Source organism: Manis javanica, chromosome 3, assembly GCF_040802235.1.
Source record: "Manis javanica isolate MJ-LG chromosome 3, MJ_LKY, whole genome shotgun sequence".
Taxonomy (NCBI): domain Eukaryota; kingdom Metazoa; phylum Chordata; class Mammalia; order Pholidota; family Manidae; genus Manis; species Manis javanica.
The window spans coordinates 77,800,423-77,826,190 of record NC_133158.1 but is presented as its reverse complement, the minus strand read 5'-3'; the positions used below and the strand labels follow the sequence as shown (position 1 = coordinate 77,826,190).

At 32.7% G+C, this 25,768-nt stretch overlaps 2 protein-coding genes across 12 annotated transcripts in view; both read right to left on the bottom strand.

The window, feature by feature from the left end:
- IMPG2 (interphotoreceptor matrix proteoglycan 2) overlaps positions 1 to 10,853 on the bottom strand; it is a 100,118-nt gene extending 89,265 nt beyond the window's left edge. The window contains exons 1-2 of the mRNA XM_036998670.2: positions 10,249 to 10,853; positions 9,550 to 9,801 (exon numbers count right to left, since the gene is read on the bottom strand). Of these exons, the coding sequence (XP_036854565.2) occupies positions 9,550 to 9,801; positions 10,249 to 10,333 (337 nt within the window). The 5' untranslated portion in view covers positions 10,334 to 10,853. The remainder of the gene's footprint in view (positions 1 to 9,549; positions 9,802 to 10,248) is intronic.
- Positions 10,854 to 13,696: 2,843 nt separating this feature from the next.
- Positions 13,697 to 25,768, bottom strand: part of SENP7 (SUMO specific peptidase 7) — a 195,622-nt gene continuing 183,550 nt past the window's right edge. For all 11 annotated transcript variants that reach the window (XM_073231720.1, XM_073231718.1, XM_073231719.1 and 8 more), the window contains 8 exons: positions 24,488 to 24,610; positions 21,598 to 21,690; positions 20,844 to 20,968; positions 20,196 to 20,248; positions 18,832 to 18,875; positions 18,673 to 18,741; positions 17,687 to 17,837; positions 13,697 to 15,600 (listed from right to left, as the gene is read on the bottom strand). In XM_073231720.1, coding sequence (XP_073087821.1) covers positions 15,463 to 15,600; positions 17,687 to 17,837; positions 18,673 to 18,741; positions 18,832 to 18,875; positions 20,196 to 20,248; positions 20,844 to 20,968; positions 21,598 to 21,690; positions 24,488 to 24,610 — 796 coding nt within the window. In that variant the 3' untranslated portion in view covers positions 13,697 to 15,462. The remainder of the gene's footprint in view (positions 15,601 to 17,686; positions 17,838 to 18,672; positions 18,742 to 18,831; positions 18,876 to 20,195; positions 20,249 to 20,843; positions 20,969 to 21,597; positions 21,691 to 24,487; positions 24,611 to 25,768) is intronic.

Here is a 25,768-nt window from a genome sequence, read left to right as displayed (position 1 = left end):
AAAAGTGGAGCTGATGTTGAGTATACTCCAATAGGTGAATGGATAAACAAACTGTGGTGCATCAATACGATGGAATGTTATTCGGTAATAAAAAGAAATTAGGTTTCATGCCATGAAAAGATTTAAATTTATATTGCTAAGTAAAAGAAGCCAATCTTAAAAAGCTACATACTCAGTGAGGGCTGTGCAATACAGAGAAGACAAGTAGTGATTTTACAGCGTCTCACTACACTGATGGACAGTGACTAATGGGGTATGTAGGGGGGACTTGGTGTAGTGGGGTGTCTAATAAACATAATGTTCCTTATGTAATTGTAGATTAATGATACCAAAAAAAAGCTACATATATTATTTCAACAATATAACATCTGGAAAAGGCAAAACTATGGAAATTGTAAAAAGATCAGTGTTTGCCAGTGGTTGAGAAGAGGGAGACATGAAGAGGTGGAGCACAGCACAGTGGACTTTTAGGGCAGTGAAACTACTCTGCATGATACTGTAATAATGAATACATGCCATTACACATCTGTCAAAAGTAATAATATATACAACACAACTCTAGTGTAAGATATGAGCTTTAGATAAGAATAATGTGTCAATATTGGTTCATCATCTGTAACAAATGCACCACACTAATACAAGATATCAATAAGAGAGGAAGATGTGTGTGTCTGGGAGGGTGGCAGTATATACAGGTAACTCTCTGCACTTCAGTTTTTCTGTAAACCTAAAACTTCTCCAAAAAATGAAACATTAATTAAAAAGGATATAAGGACTAAAACTAATAGAAAATGACATTCAGGAGAAATGTACTGCTGTGTTAAAATAGAAATCAATTCAAAATTATTCTAAAACATCAAATCTGAAAGCATGCTAAACAGGCTTGCTGCCCGTTTTGTATGGGACTGAGTGTATTCCCATCCTGTAACTATTTCAGTGGCCACATGCCAGACACTGTGGACATTAGATAGATTGTGATGGGAGGGAAAACAAGAGTGGTGGAGAAATATATAAATGGACAGAGAACAAGGTAATTATTTTTCGTCTCAAGAAGGCTGAATGTTTATCTAGCAGCATATTGAGGTAGAGCCCCTGAACTCACAGTGAGAAGACCTTGGGCTAAAATCTAGCACTAGCCTTACCATGTACTACATAGCTTGATAATCATGGATAACTCATCTACCCATTCAATGCTTCAATGTTTTCCTTTCTCTTTTTTAATGGGATGAAAAATTACTGCCTTATTTTCCTTATCTGTGAAAGTATTTTATAAACTACATAGTGCTACATGAATATCAAATATTATTATCAAATTGGTATCTGGTTGTCTGACAGTTGTTTTATGGAAGAGGAGAGTCCAAGCTAAAAAACAACTCAAGCTTTAACAGAGTGAAATATATGAATTTTCTAAATTTCTCTACCAGTTTATTGTTTCAGAGTTAAACTGAACCTTTGGTTGCAAACTGAGTTTCTCTTTCAGTGAACTAACTGCATTCTTATTACTGCTCTTTGGAACTTTTGATCCAACAGCATAAAAAAAAGCACTGACTGAGGCAGAGCTGACCATTTGTAGATTCACAGTTCTTCCTTTCTTTTTAAAACTTCCAAATTAGTTTTAGTCATACCAGAAAACAGTGCCAAGGTGAAAGTCTGGTTGCTATCAACAAACAAAAAGTGACTGTCTATGAGGCCTGCTTATGAAATGAGGTGATTCAAAGAGAATTCAAAAAACATTTTAAATATGAATAGCTACGTATCTATAGGGAAAAAATAAATCTCAATAACTTCTTCACATTATACACAAAAAATAGTTTGAAATATGAAAGCTAGTAATATGAAGGTCCTAAAAGAAAACACAGAAGAATAGCTGTATGATGTGAGAATAGGCAAAGATATCAGGCAGTACAAAGAAAGCAACAATTTCAAAAGAAAAAAAGATAAAACTCATAAAAACTAAAAACTTCTGTTCATCAGACACTATTAATAAAAATGAATAGGCAAGCCATACTACTTTTAGCAGAAAATATTCAATATAAATATATCGGACACAGAACTGATATTTGGGATATTTAAGAAATTTCTACAACTCCCTAATAAAAAGGAAAACAATCTAATTTAAAAAACATGCAAAAGACTAGAACAGAAAATTTACAAAGGAAGAGCTACAAATAGCCAATGAGTACGTGAAAAAGTACTTACTATCGTTCATATTCAGAAAATGCAAATTAAAGCACCCACACATGAACCAGAATGACTGAAATTTTTTACATGGATAACACCAAATTTTAGCAAGGATATGGAGCAACCAGAACCTTCAATTTTGGTAAGAGTGTAAAATACTGATAGTTTCCTATAAAACTAAACATACACCAAACTTATAACTCAGCAGTACCCCTCTTAGGTATTTGAGAAGTATACCCACAGAAAGACTTACGTTCAATGCCAGAGCAGCTTTATTCATAACTGATATATGAAAACAATCCAGGTATCCATCAACAGGAAATTAAATAAACAAATGGTCATACAATGGAATCAAAAGGAACAAATTACTAATTCATGCAAAAACACAGATGAATCTCAAAAGGCTTGAGTGAAAGAAGCCTTACACAAAAGAATAAATACTAGTCTATTTACATAACTCTTAAATGGGTAAAACTAAGCTGTGGTTTAAAAAAATTAGAAAAGTTGTTGCCTGGCGGCTGAAAGGTAGAGGCAGGTTGTCTGAAAAGGAGTATAAGGAAACTTTCTGGGGTGATACTGTCCTAAAATTGAGAGGTTTGGGTTACACCAGAATGCGTGTTAGTCAAAATGTAAGATTATGCATTTCACTCTATGTAAATTTCTCCTTTAAAAAAGTAAACAAATACTAAGCATTCTAAAGTGTCTAGAGGGAAATGTATTGATATTTTTAACTTATGAAATATATCTAAGAAATAGGGTGGTTGGATAATACGTGATGAAGCAAATATAAAATGTTAATCATAGAGCTATGTGGTTAATATGGTGTTCGTGACACAATTCTTTCAACTATTCTGTGTGTTTAAAAGTTTTCATACTCTTAGAACAACATTATTATGTGCTGAATAAAAGCTGGAGCATCCAGAAGCGATAGAAATTCTATTAGGTTTCACAGTAGGCCTTCTCTTGGCCTCTCTCATAGATTCACAGAAGAATAGCAAAGCTGTCTCCTACAAATTATGCTTTGGGGGATGTCCCCCACCAACTACATAAAGGTCTAAGTAGTTCAATGTTTGATCCAAAATATCTTCATCAGTAATATGTTCTTTTAAGTTAAGCCTAATCATTTTCTATCTAGCAGTCTATATTAAAATACAATTCCCAGAGTTCTATTTCAAGCATGAGTATAGGGAGTTAGTTATATGGACTCACTTCCCAGAAAAACTGGTGAAAATTATCTTAAAACCAACCATTTAAGTTCTCTGGAAACAGTCCTAAGGGCATACAACAAGTGAGGAAGCATTTATTTAGGAAAATCTACTAAACCTCAGTAAGGAAAGTTGGGGAGTAAGTGGTTTTAGCCAGGGCAATTAGGTAAGAAAAGAAAAGGCATCAAAATTGGAAAGGAAGAAGTAAAATTATCTCTATTTGAAGATGACATGAGCTAAGAAATCTACTTAACAACTATTAGAGCTTAAGAGGTAAGCTCAGCAAGGTTGCAGTGTCAAGATCAATATACGAAAGTCAGATGTGTGTATATACACTAATAAATCAAAAATGAATATAAGAAAACAATTCCATTTACAAAAGCATGAAAAACAATAAAATACTTAGGAATAAATTAACAAAGTACAAAACTTATACTCTGGAACCAAAAAAAAAAAAAGTTGAAAAATTGAAGAATATCTAATAAATGGAAAAACTTTCCAAGTACATGAATTGTAAGACAAACTGTTAAGATGGCAGTATCTCCAAACTGACCTAAGATTCAATGAAATTCTATCACGACACTGGCTGACTTCTTTATGGAAACTGAGCAGTTAATTCTAAAATTCATATGGAATTGCAAGGGACCTGGAATAGCCAAAACAATTTTGAAAAAGAAGAACAAATTGATAAATTGGACTTACAAAAATCAAAAAGTTTTGTGAATGAAAGACACCATCAAGAAATTGAAATGACAATGCACAGAATGAGAGAAAAATACTTCATTTTTGATAAAGGATTTGTATCCAAATATATAAGCAACTCTTACAACACAATAACAAGACAACCCAACTAAAAAAACAGGCAAAGGATCTGAAGACTTTCTTTGAAAGGAGATACTCAAATGACCAAAAAGCATATAAAAAGATGTTCAACATTATCAGTCATTAGAGAAATGCAAATCAAAATTACAAGATAACCACTTCATGCCTACTAGGATGGCTATAGTTTTTTTAAAAAAGGAAAATCATAGTGCTGACAAACATATGGAGAAATCAGAACCCTTATACATTGCTGGTAGGAATGTAAAATGGTCTCCAGCTACTTTGGGAAACAATGTGGCAGTTTCTCATATGGTTAAACATAGAGTTACCATATGACCCAGAATTCTACTACTAGGTATATACCCAAGAAAAATGAAAACAACCCAAATGCTCACCAACTGACTGACAAATGGATAAACTAAATGTGGTATATCCATATGATAATATTATCATTTGGCCATAAAAAACAATAAACTACTGACACATGCTACAACATGGATGAACCTTGAAAATATTATGCTAAGTGGAAGAAGCCAGTCACAACAGACTACATATTATATTATGTTATTTATATGACATATCCACAACAGGCAATTTTATAGAGACAGGAAGTAAATTGGTGGTTGCTTAGGCCTGGGGAAAGGACTAGTGGAGGTTGAGGGATAATAAAGTGATAGCTAAAGGGTACAGAGTTTCTTTTTAAAGTGATGAAATGTTCTCAAACTGAGTTTCGTGGTGGTTGCATGTTTGTGAATATACCAGAAAACAACTGAATTTTGTACTTTAAATGGATGAATTTTATGGAATGTGAATTATATCTCAGTAAAATTGTAAAAACTGAAATTTCCTCCAAGGAAGGTAGTATGCTTAATTTATCCAATGGCTTTCCAATTGGGAACTATACGACAACTAACTAACTAACTTGGAATAATAGCATTCAGAACAATTACATATTTTGATAGAGGAGAAATGCAGGGGAACCTGGAGCATTCAGGTAGCACAGACAGAGGAAACCTAGAGAGGACACTACAGGCAGCAGAGAGAAGAGCAGAATCAGCACAACTCCAGGGAAAGGGGTACTAAGGAAGGCAAAACTCCACCACAGAGAAATGAAACACACTTCACCATGTGGCATACAAGTAGACCTGTTCATTAGTCCTGTCATTCTCAATTTTCATGTAGCCTTTAGTTACTGCTGAAGATAACTTTCTACTTTGAAAGGATAACTAATCTATAAATTTTTCTCTTCTGGCAGATAAAACCTGTGCTGGAAACTGGTGGAGAAAAGGAAAATGTGACAACAATATTCCAAAGAAGGAAACGCCAGTGTTTAATCTGTCTTTAATCCTGTTACTAGGGCTCAGGCTGTGCATCCTATCCATTATACAGAAATCCAATATGGAGCAAAGTGTTTTTTTAGGGTAATGTATTTTCCTTTCAGAATTGTGGAGCCCAAAGCATGTGGAACAGTCAATAATGTGCAATAAGGCAAGAAAAAGAAATAAAAGTCATATAAATTAGAAGAAGTACAACTATGTTTATTTGTAGATGAAATAATTATCTATGTAGAAAACCCTAAGGAATATACAAAAAGAGTTGCTACAACTAGTGAGTGAATTTAGCAAAGTTACAGAATAAAAGGTCAACATACAAAAATATGTGTATGTATTAGTAAAGAACAATCAGAAACTAACTTTTGTAAACCACCATTAACAATAGCATAAGAAAAGTTAAATAGATCAATCTGATAAGAAGATATGTACGATATACTAAAAATTACAAAACATTGCTGAGAAAAACTGAAGAAAACCTAAATAAATGGAGGAATATATCATTCATAGACTAAGACTTGATATTGTTCAAATGACAATTCTTCCCAAATTGATTGACTCAACAAAACCCCAATAAAAATTCCATCAGCTTTTTTTACAAATTGGCAAGCTGATTCTAATACATGTGTATATGGAAGACAAAGTATTTAACATAACTGTTTCAAACAAATCTGAAAAAGAATGAAGTTGAAGAACTTACACTATCTGATTCAAAGACTTATTATAAAATTTTCAGTAATCCAGACAAAATGGTCTTGGTGTAAAAATATACAAATATATCCATGGAAGAGAATGAAGAGTAAAGAAATATACCCACCACATACAGAAAACTGATTTCCAACAAAGGCACAAATGCAAAAAAGGGTAATCTTTTTAAGAAATGATGCTAGAACAAATGGCTATGCATATGCAAAAATTCTAACTTTGATCCGTATACATCACATACAAAAATTAACTCAAAGTAGATCATGGACCAAACATAAGACCTAAAGATTATCCAGCTTCTTCAGGAATAGATAGGAGAGAATCTTTATGACTTTAGGTAAGACAAACTTAGACCCAACACCAAAAGCAAGCATGATTAAAAAAAAAACCAAAAACCTGATACATTGGACTTTATAAAAATTTAAAACTTTGGTTCTTCAAAAGACATTAATAAGAAAATAAAAAGACAAGCCACACATTTGGAGAAAATGTATGCAAAACATGTATCTGACAAAGAACTTGGATTTATGATATATTAAGGATTCTTACACCTCATTAATAAGACAAACCCAATTGTTTTTTAAATAAGAAAAATATATGAAAAGACTCTTCACCATAAAAGATATACAAATGGCAAATGAGCACATGAAAAAGGTGCTCAATATCACTAGTCATTAGTTATTAAGTGCATTAAAACCACAAATATGATATCACGTCATATCCACTGGAATGGTCACAGTTAAAAAAGACTGACTATACCAATGTTGCAAAGATGTAGAGAAACTGGAATCCTAATACAAAATACCACCTAATGCTGGTGGTAATACCACATTAGAAAACGGCTTGGCAATTTCTTAAAAAGTTAAACCTACACCTACTAGGGGACCCAGCCATTCCACTCCTACTAATGAATAGAAATGAAAGCACATGCTCACCAAAAACTTGTACACAAATGTTCATGACAGCTTTCTTTGTAATTATCAGTAACTGAAAATCACCCAAACACTTCCCAAAATGTAGTATATCCATAAAATGGAATACTACCCAACAATAAAAGATAACAAACTCATGATACAAAAAAATCATGGGTGAGTCTCAAAATAATTACAGAGTAAAAGAAGCCAGATTAAAAAGGAGTACATAGTATGATTACATTTGTGTATAAAAGTGTAGAAAGTGCAAACAATACACGGTGGTAGAAAGTAGGTTAGTAGTTGCCTTAGTATTGGAGTAAAGGGAGGTAGGTAGTCAGGAAGGGATGAAAAGATTATAAAGGCACAAGAGAAAATGTTTGGGAGTGATTGATAAATTCATAATCTTAATTGAAGAAATGATTTCAAGGGTAAATACATTTGTCAAAACTGCACACTTTAAATATGTACAGTTTATAATCCATCAAAGTGTACCTTAATAAGGCTATTATTTTAAAAGGTCCAACTTCAAATATGATTTTTTACTATTAATTATATTCTACTCCAAGCACCCTAAATATCTATTTACTTTGACAAATCATTAGGTTAAATGCAGTTGCTTCTTGCTTAAATAGAGATATTTTCAAATTACACCAACTAACAACTGATGCCAAATTCTCTATAAGGAAAATTGGGCAAACCATGAGATCGAATTAGCTTGGTGAAGAGGTAAGGTTCTTAGTTGCATCTCTCCCTCCAATTTCTAAACATTTGATTCTAAGAGTGTAATACAATTATCTCTTCAAAATCAAAACCTACGTTGAAATATTCATTTATCCTAATTTTAAAAAACATAACAATTTAAATATCTCCTCTTTACAACAGTAATTGCTGCCTGTATCAACATTGCTACAATCTTGATACGCTTTGCCAATCTTGTTTAGCTTCACCGGGTCCCTTTCGAATGATCCCAATTCATAGCATCTGCATTTTAAAGTCAGTTACTCTAGAAATTAATTTTTCTTTTGTTGGCTTCTTTTTCAATTGCAACTTTTCAGCTTATAAACATAAAGGTAAAGCGATTAAAAGGAATAATCACATTCCTTAAATGATTGGTTATTTCCTGTTCCCTATTTAACCAGCAGCTATCTAGATATTCAGCTCTATTTTTAAATAATATAAAGTAAAATTCAAGGTAGCAGAAATCATTTTGGTACATCTTAAACTGTCATTCATCTTCAGTTCCTCTGTTCTCTTCTCACTCTGTGGAATTTAATTCTGGCATACGCCCTATACACAAAAGGCTTAGTTAAAGTATTTCCATTTAAAAAGTAAAAGGAAAGCTAACTGCTTCATACTGTTTTGACAGCCCCAAAATAAAGTCAAGAGATATAAATACACTCCAAAAAAAAAAAATTAAGGTAATACATTGTGCCACTTTAACAAACAAATCAACTATAGAAATAAATGTATTATCTGGTATTAAACTTTTTATTTTAAAAGTACTTGCTTTGGTGAGGGAGAAGGTGGGGAATTACAAGATAGAGGAAAATAAAAGAGGAGAAGCTAATGCGGCAGCTCAGACTGAAGGTTCATATAGACTAGTTCCGGGAAAAAAGTAAGTGTTCAGTAAATATTTGTAGACTAAATAGATGAATGAACAAGTCTGATTTCACTTTAGTTCACTAGCCTCACATCCATTTTATGGCTTTTTATTGGCTCTTAAACAGCAAGGAGCAAAATTTGGGAATCTTCCAAGTATTTAAGAGACTTATGGTCAAAAGCAATTTTGGTTAGTAAATACAAACAACATGGAATGAATTCACATAATAAAAAGGTATGAGATCAAGGATACTACTATTTAATTAAAACTAAAATAAAATCCCAGTTTTGTTGTTTTAGGGTCCACTGTGAGAAGTGCCATTTTTCAGATGTAGAAAGTTTTATGTACCAACTAGAGACAAACTAGCATGAGTCTGCAGAATGTCTAAACTATAGAGAAACTGATTATATTTTCACGTACACAAAATGACTAATTAGCCATATTGGTAAATATACCTTGGTAAATATATTCTGTGTGTATATTTTGGGAAAATTGCTATGATGAAGTAACAATTATAACTATAACAATTATAATTTATCCAAATAAATAAACTCGCATTTAACCATTTAAATTTAAACCATTTCCTCTCTTAAAATAATATAAAACTTTCCTCTGAAGCTATATAATTAATGATACTCTTAGCAAGTCCCCTTTCCATTGGTAGTAGAAAGGTATTATTTGGCTCAGTCTCTAAGTCATCACAAATGTTGAATTACTATGAGATACAACAAATGCATTAGAACCACGTTTGAATTTCATCATGCAGCCCAAGAGATTAGATGTTTGCTTACCTCGGACTTTAAAATATTTCACATGGTTCGCCACAGCCTCTGTAACACTTTCACCTGGGCAGGTTTTCACAGCATTAGAAAACAGAGGAGATCGTTTTCTTCTGAGCAGCCACTGTCTTTCAGCCTCTCTGTGGTCCAGAGGTGGTTTCTTTTCAGCAGATAGAGAATTGTCTGTGGATTCCAAATCAGTCAGGAGAAAAGTAACTGCAACCCTGGGTTCCTGGATCTCTTCTAAAGGTAAGTAGGTTTGTGCTACATAATGAAAGCATAAACAAGACTTCTGACAATGCATATAGATATTGAAGGGTAACAAGTAAAGAAAAACTGACATTTGTGCAACATTTGGATTTTGAGGTCACTGCTCAGATGATAGACACATGTACCTATGGAGGAGAAGAAGCATTCAATCTTTCCTCCATTTAACTCCTACTCCTTTATTTCAAGATTGTTGGTTACTGAAGTCAAGTATACATCCAATTTCAACACAAGAAATAAGAAGTAAGGTCTGAACCATGAATTACTAATGTAGAGAAAAATCAGAATTATGGAGAGATTTTGAGAGTTTAAATAAAGCAGGATCAAAGATTGATATAGTATTTGATTCCACTTCTTACAGCAGTCATATCAAACAGTGTCATTTTTAGAGAGAACATACTATAGACATATGGAAAAATAGAAACAGTGTAGATTTTTAAATACCTGTTAATGATGGAAGGCTTTCTTCTATCAGGACAAATATCAAAATACCCAGAGAAATCTTCTCAAAATAAGGAAACATAATCATTTGGATCAAAACAAAAGAGAAGCTAAAATCCTTAACTGAACACCCAAAGCCTTGAAACTTCCAATAACAAATTGTTATAGGAAAACACTAACATTTAAAAGTTTGTTGGAGAACTGACAACCATTCTAAAACCATTATAAATTAGCTTAAATAAAAATGGTGTCCTTTCCAAGAACCTCTCACTTCTTTTCTAAAATAACCATCATGCTGTGAAAGCAGGAGATAAGCTAATTGGAACAGATGGGGAGAGACAATTTCTTTATTCTAATCTAGCCAGCTAAGCTCTTTACTAACACTCTCCTTGCCTTTAACACGCAGTCCACTTAAACATGTTTCACAATTCACTGTTTTTTATATGCAATTTTTTATTAAGGTATTATTGATATACACTCTTACAAAGTTTCACATTAAAGACAATGTGGTTACTACATTCACCCATATTATCAAGGCCCCCCCCCATACCCATTGCAGTCACTGTTCATTAGTGCAGTAAGGTGCCACAGAGTTCCTACTTGTCTTCTCTGTGCTAGCTACTGTCTTCCCCATGATCCCCCCCACACCATATGTACTAATAATAATATCCCTCAATCCACTTCTCCCTCCCTCCCCACTCACCCTCCCACACCCCTTCCCTTTGGTAACTGCTAGTTCCTGCTTGGAGTCTGTTGCTGTTTTGTTCCCACTGTTTCACTTCATTGTTATACTCCACAAATGAGGGAAATCATTTGATACTTGTCTTACTCTGCCTGCCTTATTTCACTTAGCAAAATACTCTCCAGCTCCATCCATGTTGTTGCAAATGGTAGGATTTGTTTCTTTCTTATGGCTGAATAATATTCCATTGTGTGTATGTGCCACCTCTTCTTTATCCACTCATCTACTGATGGACACTTAGGTTGCTTCTGTGTCTTGGCTCTTGTAAATAGTGCTGCAATAAACACAGGGGTGCATATGTCTTTTTGAATTTGAGAACTTGTATTCTTTGGGTAAATTCCTAGGAGTGGAATTCCTGGGTCAAATGGTATTTCTATTTTTTGAGGAACCTCCATATTGCTTTCCACAATGGTTGAACTAGTTTACAATCCCACCAGTGGTGTAGAAGGGTTCCCCTTTTTCCACATCATCACCAGCATTTGTTGTTCCTAGTCTTTTTGATGTTGGCCATCCTAACTGGTGTGAGGTGATACCTCATTGTGTTTTTAATTTGCATTTCCCTGATAAGTAGCAATGTGGAGCATCTTTTCACAAGCCTGTTGGCCATCTGAATTTCTTCTTTGGAGACACAATTCACTGAGTTTTACAATTTTTCCCGAAACTATTAGTCGAAACCGACACACTAGATAAATCTTATCTATAGATAGAATTCATCTATCAGGTTCGACTGGATTTACATGTTCTGGGTTCTTCTAGACCCTCTGATTTGTAAGCATAAAATACCCAGGCTGACTGTAACTATCTACTTCATAAATACAGAGCTACACAGAAAACAAAATTAGTTTTCTTGGAACTGTTTCTATTTGTAATAAAGCTACTGTCTTGTAAATGCCCCTGCTTAATAAAAAATTTGAAAATCTTTCACTATATCCACTATGTCTCCTACCTTTTCTATAGAATAGGAAAATAGGAAAGCTAACTTATGATAGAGCTATTGTGAGGATTTAGTTAAAACACAGAAGATGCTTAGAATAGCCTGGCATGTACTAAGCACACAATATAAATAATGTTATGTGATAACTTTGTTGCTTAATTTGCTATTAGACATGAGGCCCAGTGTGTTTATCAACATGAGGAACTCTTAACCAAGAAGGGATATCCTTTGCCACAACGGGACCAGATAAAATTATTTGTATTAGAGTAGCTACTTTTATCAAATAAACCTTGTAGAAAGCAATTCAATTAGTCAAAAATCCTCACAGAGGCTAAGGATTTACTATCAAATAGCAATAAATTTGTACTTTATGTCATGTGCCTCTGTTAAAAAAAAAAAGTTTTGTAAAGACCTAAAGCACATTCATTTCTCTTGAGACTCCTAAGCTAGTCCTGATCCTGATTTCTTGAGCCCTCAAAAAAGGGTTGCACTCAATTATAAACAGAGAAGAGACTACCTGGGTGGGTAGAGACCACACCAGAATAAGAAAGCCTCATTTCACAGAACCATGACTTTAACAGCCCCTGAGCAAAGCTTCTAAATTTCCACAAGGACAATCTCAGTTATGAGAGACTCTAGAGGGAAGCGAAGGCCAATGTTTACCAACAGGTAAATATACTTGCTTTCCCAAACCAACAGGGTTTCATACAACTCTGGTCAAGAAGGTCTTTTCAGAGTATACACTTCTACTCACAGTTCTCCCAATCCAGAAACATTTCAAGAATTGGAGGTCATTTTCACAACAAAAAAATATTAAGTACAGCTGTCATTTTGCACTTAGTTTAGTTCAGTGAATTTCCAAAGAAACAGTATTGGAAAAAGAAAACCCAAGACAATTTTCTATGAAGAAATAACTTAAGCCAAAAGTAATTAAAGCATAAATGAATAATTCTACATAATTAAAAAGTGAGTGACAGTGGAAACATGAGGATGGAATGAATATAGATTGGAACCAGATTAGAAACGGCTCTATATGACAAGTCTAGGCCTATTTTTCCCCCTAACAAAAACAGAAAAGAAGCTGATTTTAAGAGGTATTAGACTTTTTCTAAGTCCTTGTTAGGTAATTGGATATGACTTAAAAAATACATATATATCACTTTTTTTTTTTTAATCCCAGGAGTTGTGAATTAGAAATAGTATTATCTTCTTGAGGAAGTGTTTCCCTGTCCACTGACAAGCCTCTTCCTACTTACCTCTCTACCACCTGTCACTACATCACACACACACACACACACACACCACACACACAGACACACACACACTCACACACACACACACACACACCGCCCCCAGAATGAAGTCCCAAAGAAACTCTATGGTTGTTTTTACCAGAGAATATTAACTGCTCATATGTCCATTTCTTCCTACTTACCTCTCTACCACCTGTCACTACACCACACACACACACACACACACCACACACACACTCACACACACACACACACACACACACACACACACACACACACACACACCGCCCCCAGAATGAAGTCCCAAAGAAACTCTATGGTTGTTTTTACCAGAGAATATTAACTGCTCATATGTCCATTTCTTCCATTAGACTATAAATGACTTACAAATAAGTTGGGGTTTTTTCTACCTAGCAAATTCCCTGCTAGCAGCAGATGTTCAGAAGTTGTGAACTGAATTGACAATCAAATTAACTACATGCCTGTTAAAGTAGGAAGAAAAATTAATCTAAACACCAGCAATATGATATGCACTGGGCATCATACAATTTAAAATTTATTTCTAAGCACGGCTGGCATTTCTTTAAAAAAAAATTACACCGCAGTTTAATGAACTGGAAACATGTTTAATACAAAATGTTGATATTCTCAAAGCATTACTTCCACATGAATTTAGGAAAATGAATTTTAAACAATCTTCCAAACATGATAAAGGACAGTGGTATCATTGAAAAACATACGAACAAAAAAGTTAAGAAGTCACAAGAAAGTGTATTATACACTTGCTTTCCCAAAATTAGATTTACAAAATTATTAATAGTCATCTAGAAAAGTCCCCTCCCCACACACAAATCAGGAATGAAACATAATTATAACCATCTTTATAGGAAATCTCCAAAAGACAACTATCTTTAACAATATAAAGATGGAGACACGGTTAACAAAAACTTAAGAATGCTGATGACAACCTCAATTCATTTGATTTTGAAATGAAATATTCCAACTTTTCGCTCTATCTGAAATTGTCTTTGCTTCACTGCTTTAGATAGTTATAAATCCAAGAGATGCTTAAGACAGAAGATTAAAATAATAATCTTAAAAAACATTTTTCTTATCTGAGAAAATACAATATAATCAATCATCCCTTCAAAATATTCCTGATAACATTCCTGGGAAGTGTTTAATCATATGAAATACCACCATCATCACATGAATTCATAACTGTTACCTGAACATTTGATAAATAAAAACTTAAATTCCATGGGATCACAGGTCTCTAAAAACTACAATTTGAAAATATAAAACCAATGAGAGTAATCTGTTTATATTTGCAGATGAATATTGGGTAAACAGAGCCTGAAATTGTAAACTTAGTTCTAACAATAAGATTTTGAGGGCATTTTTTCTAAGTTATGAGGACACCAATTTTATCTTTGATACAGAAACTGTGAACATATACTCTGGGATATCAAAATAGGATAGGAGTTGGTATTTATATACAGCCAGACCTCAAATAAATGATGTTGATCTACATATATAATTTTAAGAAATCTATTTTGGGTAACTGAATTTTTTTGTACCAAATTTCACTCTGAATAAATGAACTAAATTAAATGATCAGATCCCCATATATAACATCAAAAGAATGGAAAACAACAATTAGAGCTAACAGTTCCATTTAGCAATTGAGAAAAATAAGCTGTGCTTTGAAAGAGTGAATTTCATCATCTTCCTAACGTCATGTCTTCTTTTATACCATACAGAAGGGATGCCGTAAATGGCATTTTCTGAAGCCTTAATACTAAATTCCTTTTTAAAAAAATACACAGTATTCATACTGCATGCTTGAGCTGCAAAGAACAGAATTACAATATAACGGGACTTGTCAACAAAGCTGACAAGCACTGGGGCTGGCACCAGGGAGGACCTAGCTCCCCTCAACCCTCAGTTACATTGAAGTACAGAATCACGTAGTTGTATTATCTACAAAAACATTCACACATTACATACGCTATTGCATAATCCAAGCATATTTAATAAGAAAAATATCAAATATTTATGAAATTTTAATTTCTATCTAATAATTTTATCTATATTACCCCCACTTCCACTGCAACTATGAGATCCCAACAATTCTAATAATATATCTTATATATTTTAAATAATGTTCAATGACTTATAAAACTACTGCAAGTTATTTTCTCCTCTGTGAGCAGGCTAACACAAATGCTGCTAAGTAGCTTTCCAGTAATCGTATAGAACATCTGTGTCATGTTTGTACAGATTAACTAGCTACTGCTGCCCTTCTGTTGCTGTAAATGAAGTTTCAAAATGAGCTCTCGAATATCTTCTCGTTTGGTCTTTATTACATGACGAGGAAACCATTTCTCCAAATGAATTGGAAGTTCAAAATTAACAATAGGATCCTAATGAGAGAAAAGAAGGAATGCAATCACTTAGCAATATAATTCAAATTAGTGTTAATTTCATTTTTACAAGAAATGAGAAATTGCTAACATTTTTTAACAGCTTTACTAAAACATAATCCAAATACCATATAATTCACCTAAATTATTCAAATGAATGGTTCAGTATATTCACAGAGTTGTGCAATCATCACCACAATCAATTCAAGCCATTCATTAAATTGCTAACTTTTGAATGTCAAAATTAAATATCATCTGTTCTACTGTAATGCCTGTTTAAGTGAATTAGGGCAAACAGAATTGGTAAATAGAGAATAATTCAGCACAATGCAGAAGTCAGATGGGTTTGAATGCAATTTTTTCCAACATGTTAATATTTTGAAACTATTAAAACAAAAAGAAAACGAGCAGTAAATGAAGAATCTCATATAAAAAAACAGAAGAACGAAGAAGAAAAAAAAAAGAAAAAGAAAAAACAAAAGATCCTGCAGAAGTGCCTTCTTTTAGTGCAAGAAATAGCCAACATAATGGCTCAAGAACTGCCATAGTTTTCATTACATCAAATTTAATCAGTAAGTTGCAAGTTGCAACTGCAAAGACATTTCCCCCTGTGTTGAAAAATAAATAAATAACTGCTGAAGAAGGCTCCCTAGATGTTGTTTATAAATTTAATGAAACTAGTAGAAGCCAGATGTAAGGATTTACATCTTGACGAAGGCAAAGAGTCCCAGAATATAAAGCTGAAAGAATGGACTGATTCTAGGAGCAAATGTCAGTGGAGATTTAACTATGCAAATACTTTTGTTAGAAGTAGTCAATTGTTTTCGTTAGGATTTAGTTACAAGATTTTGAGTGGTTTACCCCAAACCTATTCTTTTAAACTAGGCTTTGGTTTACCCCAAACCTATTCTTTTAAACTAAGCTTTGTTATATTAGTGCACAAATTTGTAAAACATGAGGTTTAGCTTTTTGAGCTTTTCCCCCAGGAATCTTCAATGGTGCTATGACCTATGTTAGTATATATTCTACTGCCTGAGACTATATAAAGTAGAATTATACAACACACTCAGGATATGTTATGTAACAAGGAACTTTGAATATTAGAAACATAAAAGTAAGTCTCTTTGGAAAGAGTATTAGAAGAACAGAACTATCACCCTATAATGAAGTTCCAATGTGGAATAAAAAAGGAAAAAAAAACATAATAAACTTAAACGTTTCCATAATATATGCCATCTCCTACTATACATTATCATTCCTCTCTAATTAACAAAAAGTTGTAACATACTATAACACTCATGCTCTACAAGTACCTTTAAGGATTTTCCAAACAAGCTTCTAGTAAAAAATACCCTGGCTCCTATGTTCATCTTCATAATGATACTAGTAATAACTAAAGTAACAAGCTGACAGTTCAAAAAACAAAGAGTGCTTCCTTGCTATTAAATTTCTTCTTTAATATTGCTAGAGTACCTATGGAGACTCTGATGAGCTAAAAAATAACAACACCCATACTTGTCATTGTACTTACATACCTTATGGTTTTCTGAGTTTCTTGAATATAAGAGTCTTTCAGTCTGAAATTTTTTCATCAAATTTGTATGTGCTTTACTACCTCTCTCCCTACCTAATCCTTCTGGAACTCCAATTACATGTACTAGACTTTTTGACTACAGCACACTTGTCTCTTATGTTCTTTTTACTCTCTGAGCTACAGTTTGATTTTCCCTATTGTACTTTTTTTTTTAAGTTCCCTAATGCTGTCGTCTGCTGTATCATCCAGTCTGCTTGTTATTGAAACCCATTCAATGAATTCTTAATTTCAGATATATCATTATGCATTTTCAGCTAAAGAATTTTTTTCAGTAGATTCTATCTCTTCATCCATTTTGTTCATCTTTGACTACTGTTTCTAATATATTAATCAAATCATTTTCTTATCTGCTAGCTCCAATATCTGGATTATATGTGATTCTATTTTTTTTCTTGATTACCTGGATCATTTTCCTGCCTCTTTGCTTACCCAATAACTTGTGACTATATGCTGTTAATTATGAATAAAAAACTTATTTATAGTTTTACATACCTTAAGGAAGCTTTCCACATACTGCAGTAAATACACTCCACAATCACTGCTATTATCTTGTTTAGGAACTTTAGGGCATAGGTCCACCATGTTTGTTTTGCTGAATTCACGATGAGTTTTTCGTTTAACTTCCCACTCTACTTCTAAATACCTTAAGTCATCAAAAAGTACAGTGACTCTAATAGAAATCTCCTTACCATTATGCAACACTTTCATAAAGGTGGGAAAACATTTGCTGCCAGGTATGTTGCCTCAGGCCAAATTTCCAAAGACTAAACTTTTTTTAAATTCATTTTATTTTTTATTACACTATCACTGGTATACAATCTTATGAAGGCTTCACATGAATGACATTGTAGTTTAAACATTAACCCATATTATCAAGTCCTCACCATACCCCACTGCAGTCACTGTCTATCAACATAGTAAGATGCTATCATGTCATTAGTTGTTCCAAAGACTAAACTTTAACAGTACAATTTACTACATTGTGAGGCTTCCAGAGTCCTACTTTAAACAAAATCATCTTAATTTCAATAAAAGCCAGAATTTTTCCTACAATTCAACTTTCACAATTCATATATAATGCCATTTATATTACAAAGTAAACTAACAAATTGTTTTAAAACCTTAGTTGTTTTTTCCAGTAATTAGCAAATTACCAAATTACACACACACTTACGTGAAAAAGTTTTTACTTTTTCTGAAGTGTTACTTTTGATAACCACTAATATTTTGAATGTTTTTTCTTTCAATAATTAATGCAAATACCAAATGTACTTTTAATATAATCCTTGAGAAATATTAATACTTGAATATTAATGCAGATATTAATATGGAGACATTTATTGTTGATTAGATTTAGAGACATCATCTAAATACATAATAAACTATAATTCCTGATATCTTTTCAATAATTCTTAAAGTAGCTTCAAAATTATTCAGATTTCAGACAACAGATTGAGGGTAAAATTGTCATTACTTACTCTCGTAAATTCTGAACTGTGTTTTGTATAGAAGCAGCTTTCAAAGAGTCTAATATGAGAATGCATGGCCTATGAAAAGCAAAGGAAGAAATCAAGATGTATATATTTGTATATGAAGTAAACTTAAATATCTGAAAGGACTTTAGAGCATGTACATACCTTTTACACATTTTCTTTGGTATTGACATGTTCGTATCAGTACTCTGAAATAAACATGAATTTTTATGACTGTGCAATTAAAGCCAGTTTTAATAAATTAATATTCAGCTACTCTTCAAAGTGTTTCAAATGAATTTGAAAATTAAATTTCAAATAAGAGTTTTTTTCATCATCTGAAGTGAGTCAACTTCGTTTTCAAAATTTCATTGTTTTATTTTCTCATACTGGTGAAACAGTAGTTCATACACTTTTACATGAGGCCTCAAGAAGTTTTGGACCTTTAACACTGCCTAAAAAACAATCTGGAACTCTGATTACTTTTCTTCAGTTATCATCTTAAACAAAAATAAACAAGTTAATTTAATCTGTTCTTAAATATATTCTCTAACTCAATATATGATGCAGGTGGAGACACATTTCTTCCCTTTGAAGCACAAGAAGCAGAGCATTAATGGGTATTCAGGGAAAAGGGATGGGTGTTTTGCTGTTTTTGTTGATAAATTTGAGAAATAACAGATCAAACTTAAACAGATTCTTTAATGCAGAACTTCTCAGTACCTTTATTATTCTAACATAACATTGTTAATCTCCGAGACAGGAATAGGACACAGGGTTTACTCAACTTAATTGACCACAGAATCCTTTTTATCATAATCTGCATCTCAGAACAAGTATCCCAAGGAAACCAACCTGGGAAACCTGGTTCTAGAAGCAAAACAGAACTCTCCTATCCTGCCACTGTGATGGCAGAAAAGGAAAATTCTTTCCTTCAGCCCATCCTATGCCAGGGAAGACATAGGCCTGTGCCAAGGAGGCTGCTGCTGTCTGTATATATAATAAAAAAAAATCAGTAGGTGGCTACTTTAATCAATTAAGACACCAAATCTAGACCACGCATAGTAGTTTAGAGGTCCATATAAAGAAAAGTTAGCCTCAGGAGTTATATGGATTAACCTTGAATCTACTTTGAATGATTTTTACCAACAACTCACAATAATAGAAAGTAGAATTTAAAACATGCTTGCTTAGATTATTAATTACACTAAGTTCAAAAAGCTGTTGACATAATGAAGAATAAAAATACATCTGACCCTTAGATAACAGGAAAGTAGCCAACCAAGATGATCAGATAAACTACTAAATAAACAAACCAAGGGAGCTACACTAAGCTAAACAGATCCAAGAAGAATGGTAATTTCTCTTGTCCTCTTTCCTACGCCCACAAAAAATATAAGAATCATAAAACAGCAGAATTATGGTCCAGCAATATCCATCACTGCTCATCTAGCTATTCTTTATCTTACAGATAAAACTATTATATTGATAAGTTTTCCTTCCTTCACATCTGTAAAGAACACACTTACTTGAGAATCCTCAGTACCCAAGGATAGTGCTGAAGTAGTCTGTAGATCATTATCTAGTTAGAAATAACAAAGCAATTATGAGTGTTTATTCTACATCTAATCAAACTATTTATATAAGGTTTTGGCCAGTATTAATAGTAATGGCTATTATTAATTCTGCTTGCCACTTACAGCTACAGCTATAAAACACATAATTTTGATTTTTTTTTCCTCAAAGAAAGTAGATTTATTTGCTTACTTAAGGTTTGGATTGTAACATAAGAAAAATCACGGAAGAATTATAAGAGAGCTGATATTGCCTTGCTAAATTACTATTATCAGTAATAATTGTTTTCATTTATATTAAGAAAAAAATGGGGTATTTCAAGGTATGCCTGAAGATATATGGCATGAGTTCTCAATCATATTAGCAAGATTACTCTATAAAAAGGCTATGATAAAACTTGACAGTGTAACTTCAGACTTACATTTTGTCAATAAATGAGGCTTGCATGTATCATGAATATTTCAGACTTCTTATTCTTTCTTCTAATAAATGTAGTCACAACAAATCACTTTCTCTTAACTTCATATTGTTTGCTACAATCATTTTACTATTGTCATTTTTGAAAATGCCATCAATGTTAAGTAAACAGCAAGTTTAATCACCTATTGTTTTGTTGTCAAGTTGGGATTGCTGAGGCTGGGAGGGCTGTGACGTAGTTTGTGGAATATCTTCATATACAGCTTCTTCTAACCATGGAAAACAAATGACGGCAAGGTACCAGTGAGACCTGTTGAAAAAGAAATACAATCTTAATAACCCAAAAATCTAAACAATGTAGAATATATTCTAGAGCTACAGCTTAGAAAGTGGGTATGACAAACTTTGTATCAATTTTGAAGAAGACCATGGTAACATCTGATATAATATAGAATACACATTCCAAAAGCAATTAAAGTAGTAAGACAACTTAGGGTAAAGTTTGAGTAATTCAAACTTGCTTACTTTTATATAATCTGTGTTCCCTGTTGAGGATATGTTTTAATAAATAGACTCATAGCATCACCTTTTTTCTATTAATGCTAGAAACCTTGTTCTCCTAAATATTTGAAGATTCATCCTAAATTTTTAAATTTTTTTATCTAGAAAAATCTTTTGACCCACCCCAAAATTCAATTTCTCATTCATTATAGTCTTGTGGGCATTTGTCATTTTTTTTCACTATATTTATAACATAACCACTTTCAAATCAAAATCCAAGATAAATAACTCACTGTTTTAGCTAATTCTTTTAAAAAAATTAAAAATAACATGAGATTTATGTACCCACACTTTTAACTGATTATTAAACTAAAAATATACAAAAATATTTTTCTAAACTCTATCCAACTATGTTTTTAAATAATCTGAAATACTCACGACTCATTAACAGGCACAAAGATATAGTCTTTATTAAAGATGTTTATGTGACGAGTCCATGTCCTTACTCTTTTATGCCTTCTCTGTGCCATTCTGGGAATATGAGAAATAGATATATTTGATATGTAAAAAACTAAAATTTAAGATAAGGATTTCAAGAGCCCTTTTTAAATACTGAAAAATGCAGGTTTAGTGTATTTAACCATCTTCTTTAAGATACATATTTAACACACTAGAAAATCATCTCCTTTTATTAACTCCTGATTTTTCTTAAATCTGATCACTATAAATAATAATGTAATGGAGAGAAGAAAGGACGCAATTTATAAATATTTTAAAGATTCCGAAAGTGGCTTAGCAAGTAAATAAAAACAGCTATACCTATTCATGCCTTTTAGTTTCACCTGGGCATGGCACAAAACATTGTCATTAAACCTTAACAGAATTATCTAAATGTTGTATCTGTAATGAGGGAGGAGTTTAAACTTACTAGAAAAGAAAGAGCAAGGAATATATTCTGGGATTTTTAAAAGATGAAACTCATCTCCCTTCATTTCATTTATAAGGAAACTATAAGACAATGAGGTGAGCATACCTACCATTTATCCATCTTACATTTTATTTCTTTAACAAATATTTATTAGATTCCTAAGAACAAATAATGACTATCACCCACACTGCCCTAAAGGAATTTACAAAATAATGAGGATTGAAAAAAACTGCAACAAATAACTAAAATATAAGTGTCAAAAGGACAGTGGCATAAAGGAGGTTGTATGTCACTTCTGGCTCAGCCCCTTGAAGGACCTCTTGTTATGTAGGGAATTAAACAAAATCATTAAGTTATATACTTACATATCAAGTAATATAAGAAACAGATCATCTTTGCCCCATCCCAGTTCATCTATATATCTAACCAAACTCACAGGGGTAAACATTAGGAGTAAGATGGGAATCCATAATGGGCTAAAAGATGTGGTAGGAATTAGACACTATATGGAAGATTAACTTCATAAAATAATCAAGAATCATGTTTACTGAGTTTTATTTCATAATTACCCAACCATTACAATGATAATAAATAGTTACTTTCAACTAGTGCATAGTCTCTCAAATTTGTTTTCCATTTGAAAATCTTGTTTTCTTGTATTTTGTTATACTGCTGTATGGCAGGCTTCCTAATTATGCTAACCATATTTTACTGGGAGTATGTTAGATATTGGATGGGGCAAGGAGGATGGAATAGATTATGTGGGCCACAATATGATCTTTTATTTTCAGTTCCCAAATTGTGTAAAAAATCTTCAATATCCAAAAGTTCTCTTCCTACTCAATAATATACATTATTATGTTTCATTTTGAATTCCAAGCACTGAAACAAAAGGCATTACGGATGGAGTAGAAAATTAAGACAGATGACATCACCTCATAGAGCTTATACTTCGGGGTGAGAGACAAAATGAACAAGCAAACAAACAAATAAATGATTAGAGATCATGTTGTGAAATAAGTAATAAAGTATCAGGAGAAATTTTAGTCAGAAAAATAGAAAAGGGCTTAGTGAAAGGAATTAAGTTGAGCTGAGATATGGTAAATGAAGGAAGAGAATGTTGTGAAATGAGTTTAGGGAGATGGACAAAAGTCAGACCTTGCAGGATCCCATAGTAATGAATTTCTGTGTCATTTACTCTGTTACTTCCTAACACTAGTGGTTTGTGACTCTTGGATTTATTAGCCATTAAAGTTTGTATCTTTTGGCACTTTGTTTCTGTGTTATCTTTTTTTTTTTAACTCATCTGTAGGAATTCTTTGTGTGAATAGAAATTACATACCTATCAGAGCATGCATTAGTAGAAAATATTAGCATGTGTAGGTGTAAGTGTGTATATACACATATGTGTGTGTATATCTGTATATATAAGATACTATACATGTATAGTATCTATAGTATCTTACATATATCTTACCCTTGAATATGCCACTCACGTAACTTTGTTTTGTACTACTTTTATATATGATCATGAATATAACACTTAATTAAAAAAATATTTTTTAATTTAAAAATACAACTTAATCTACCTACTTTCTTCAGTTTCTAAGTAGGTGTACCAAATTAATTATCTCCACATTGATCAGTAATCTTAAAATGTGGGATCAAATGCATTGTACCAACCATTAATCTCCAAACACATCATAAAACAGAACAGAGGAGCAACAGAAATGTTAAATTCAAATTTATTTTTAAAAATCTTCCCTCTCCATTTACACTGATTATCAGCTAATTATGCAAACAAATATGGTATTTTGTATAATGTTAAATCAGTTTAATAGTAATATGTTAGTGAGGGTCTGACAGGAAAACAAAACTACTCTATATATTTACAACAATAAACTATAATGCTAGAGGATTGGATACAGTGCTGACAGAAAAAGTATAAAGCTAAAAAAGGAGGCAGTGAAGTAATCAAACATTAGCATAGTAGGAAACTGCTATACCCATAGGATGAAGGGTAAAGGAAAGAGACAGTACCTCCAGATGGAAGCTGGTGAAGAGGGACCCACAGAGGAAAGATGGCCACTGCCAGAATCACTGCACGACTCAATGAGGGTAAGGAAGAAATGAACTGGCTTCTTCCTTCCTTGCCCTCCAATCTCCAGTGTTGCCCACATAACATACAATTAGAAATTCAGCCTGTAAGTACCAGCCTCCCTCTGACAGGGAACAAAATAACGGAAGGGTGAGAAATGTCTCTCAGAGCAAACAGGCCCAGGACTTCACAAGAGATAACATTGCTCATTCTAAAATATACTATGAGAAGTTATTTCATGAAGTGCATCAAAATAGTGTATTTTTCTCTTAGAATTTAAGTACATTGGAAGATAGACTTACGAAAGATTTGGATTATCTTCTGTTAAATTATTTTCCTTTCTCGTCAAGCATTTATAGAAAAAGCTACTAAAAATGTGACTTCGTTCAACAAGTTCATCTGAAGCCTTCTCCAGTATAAGATACCTATAAAGTAGCAATACCACAAAAGTAAGTTATTTTTAGATTTTACCTGTCTTCCCTCAAGTATCCTATGTGTTCTGGAAATCTTCATTGTTATGTCTAATTAGACTCAAAGCAATCTTGCATTCTGCTCTGATTTCAGCTTTCTTTGTTCTTTACTTACCTCACCTGCTGTCAAGATCATTTAAAGCAGAAATTATCCACTTATTTATTTAACAAATATTTATCAAATTCCTAACAGGTGCCAAGCACCACATTTACATTAGAAACACTAAATGAGAGTGGGAGGGGGGGAAGTACCTGCCCCCACAGAGCTTAGACTCCAGAGGACAGAAGGAAAATATTAATCCAATAATCACACATCAAATGTAAAACTGAAAGTATGGCACTCCTAAATAAATGTAGAAAAATTTTAATTACTCTATGACTAATTTATAAATCCTTATTAGATACCATTTCTATACTAAAACAATTCTTCAACATAAGCTTGCAATTCACTTAGTGTTTAAACCCTTCATAATTAGAGAGCTCTGTTATACTTAATAGCTTATGCAGGTTCAAAAATAACCTTGTAATTGCTTTCAAAAAAATCATAAAAGAAAGACACAAACTTGAATTTTTTTAGCATGGTTACGGGGAGGGAATACTACATGGAAGGAAATACACAGGATGCTTCTGATGTACTGTTATCTTGATCTGAATTATTATTACATGGGCGCATACATATGTGAACATTCATTAGCTGAACACTTAAGATTTATGTAACTTAGCGCCTGAAAGTTATTCAATTTAAAAAATAGAAAGTAGTTTAAAAAATAAAATTAGAATCCCCTCTAAAAAGAAATCAAGACAGAGATACAAGCAGTTCATTGAAAAGGAAGTACAGAAAAATACTATTAGAACTGAGTCAAAAGTAAAATTTTATTAGCTAACCCAGTAAAACATACCAAAATTAACATTTAAGATGATCCAATTCATCTCACAAAATTTAAATTTTACTATCCAAGATACAAAAATAAGTAAAATAAGATGCTTAACCTTTAGAAGAATGATCACAATACCACCAAATGTCTTTAAAATAAGGCAAAATTAAGTACGATAAAAGAGATGCCAGTGAAGGACTATGGGAGTTACTAATAGATGTTTAGAAGATTAGGAAAA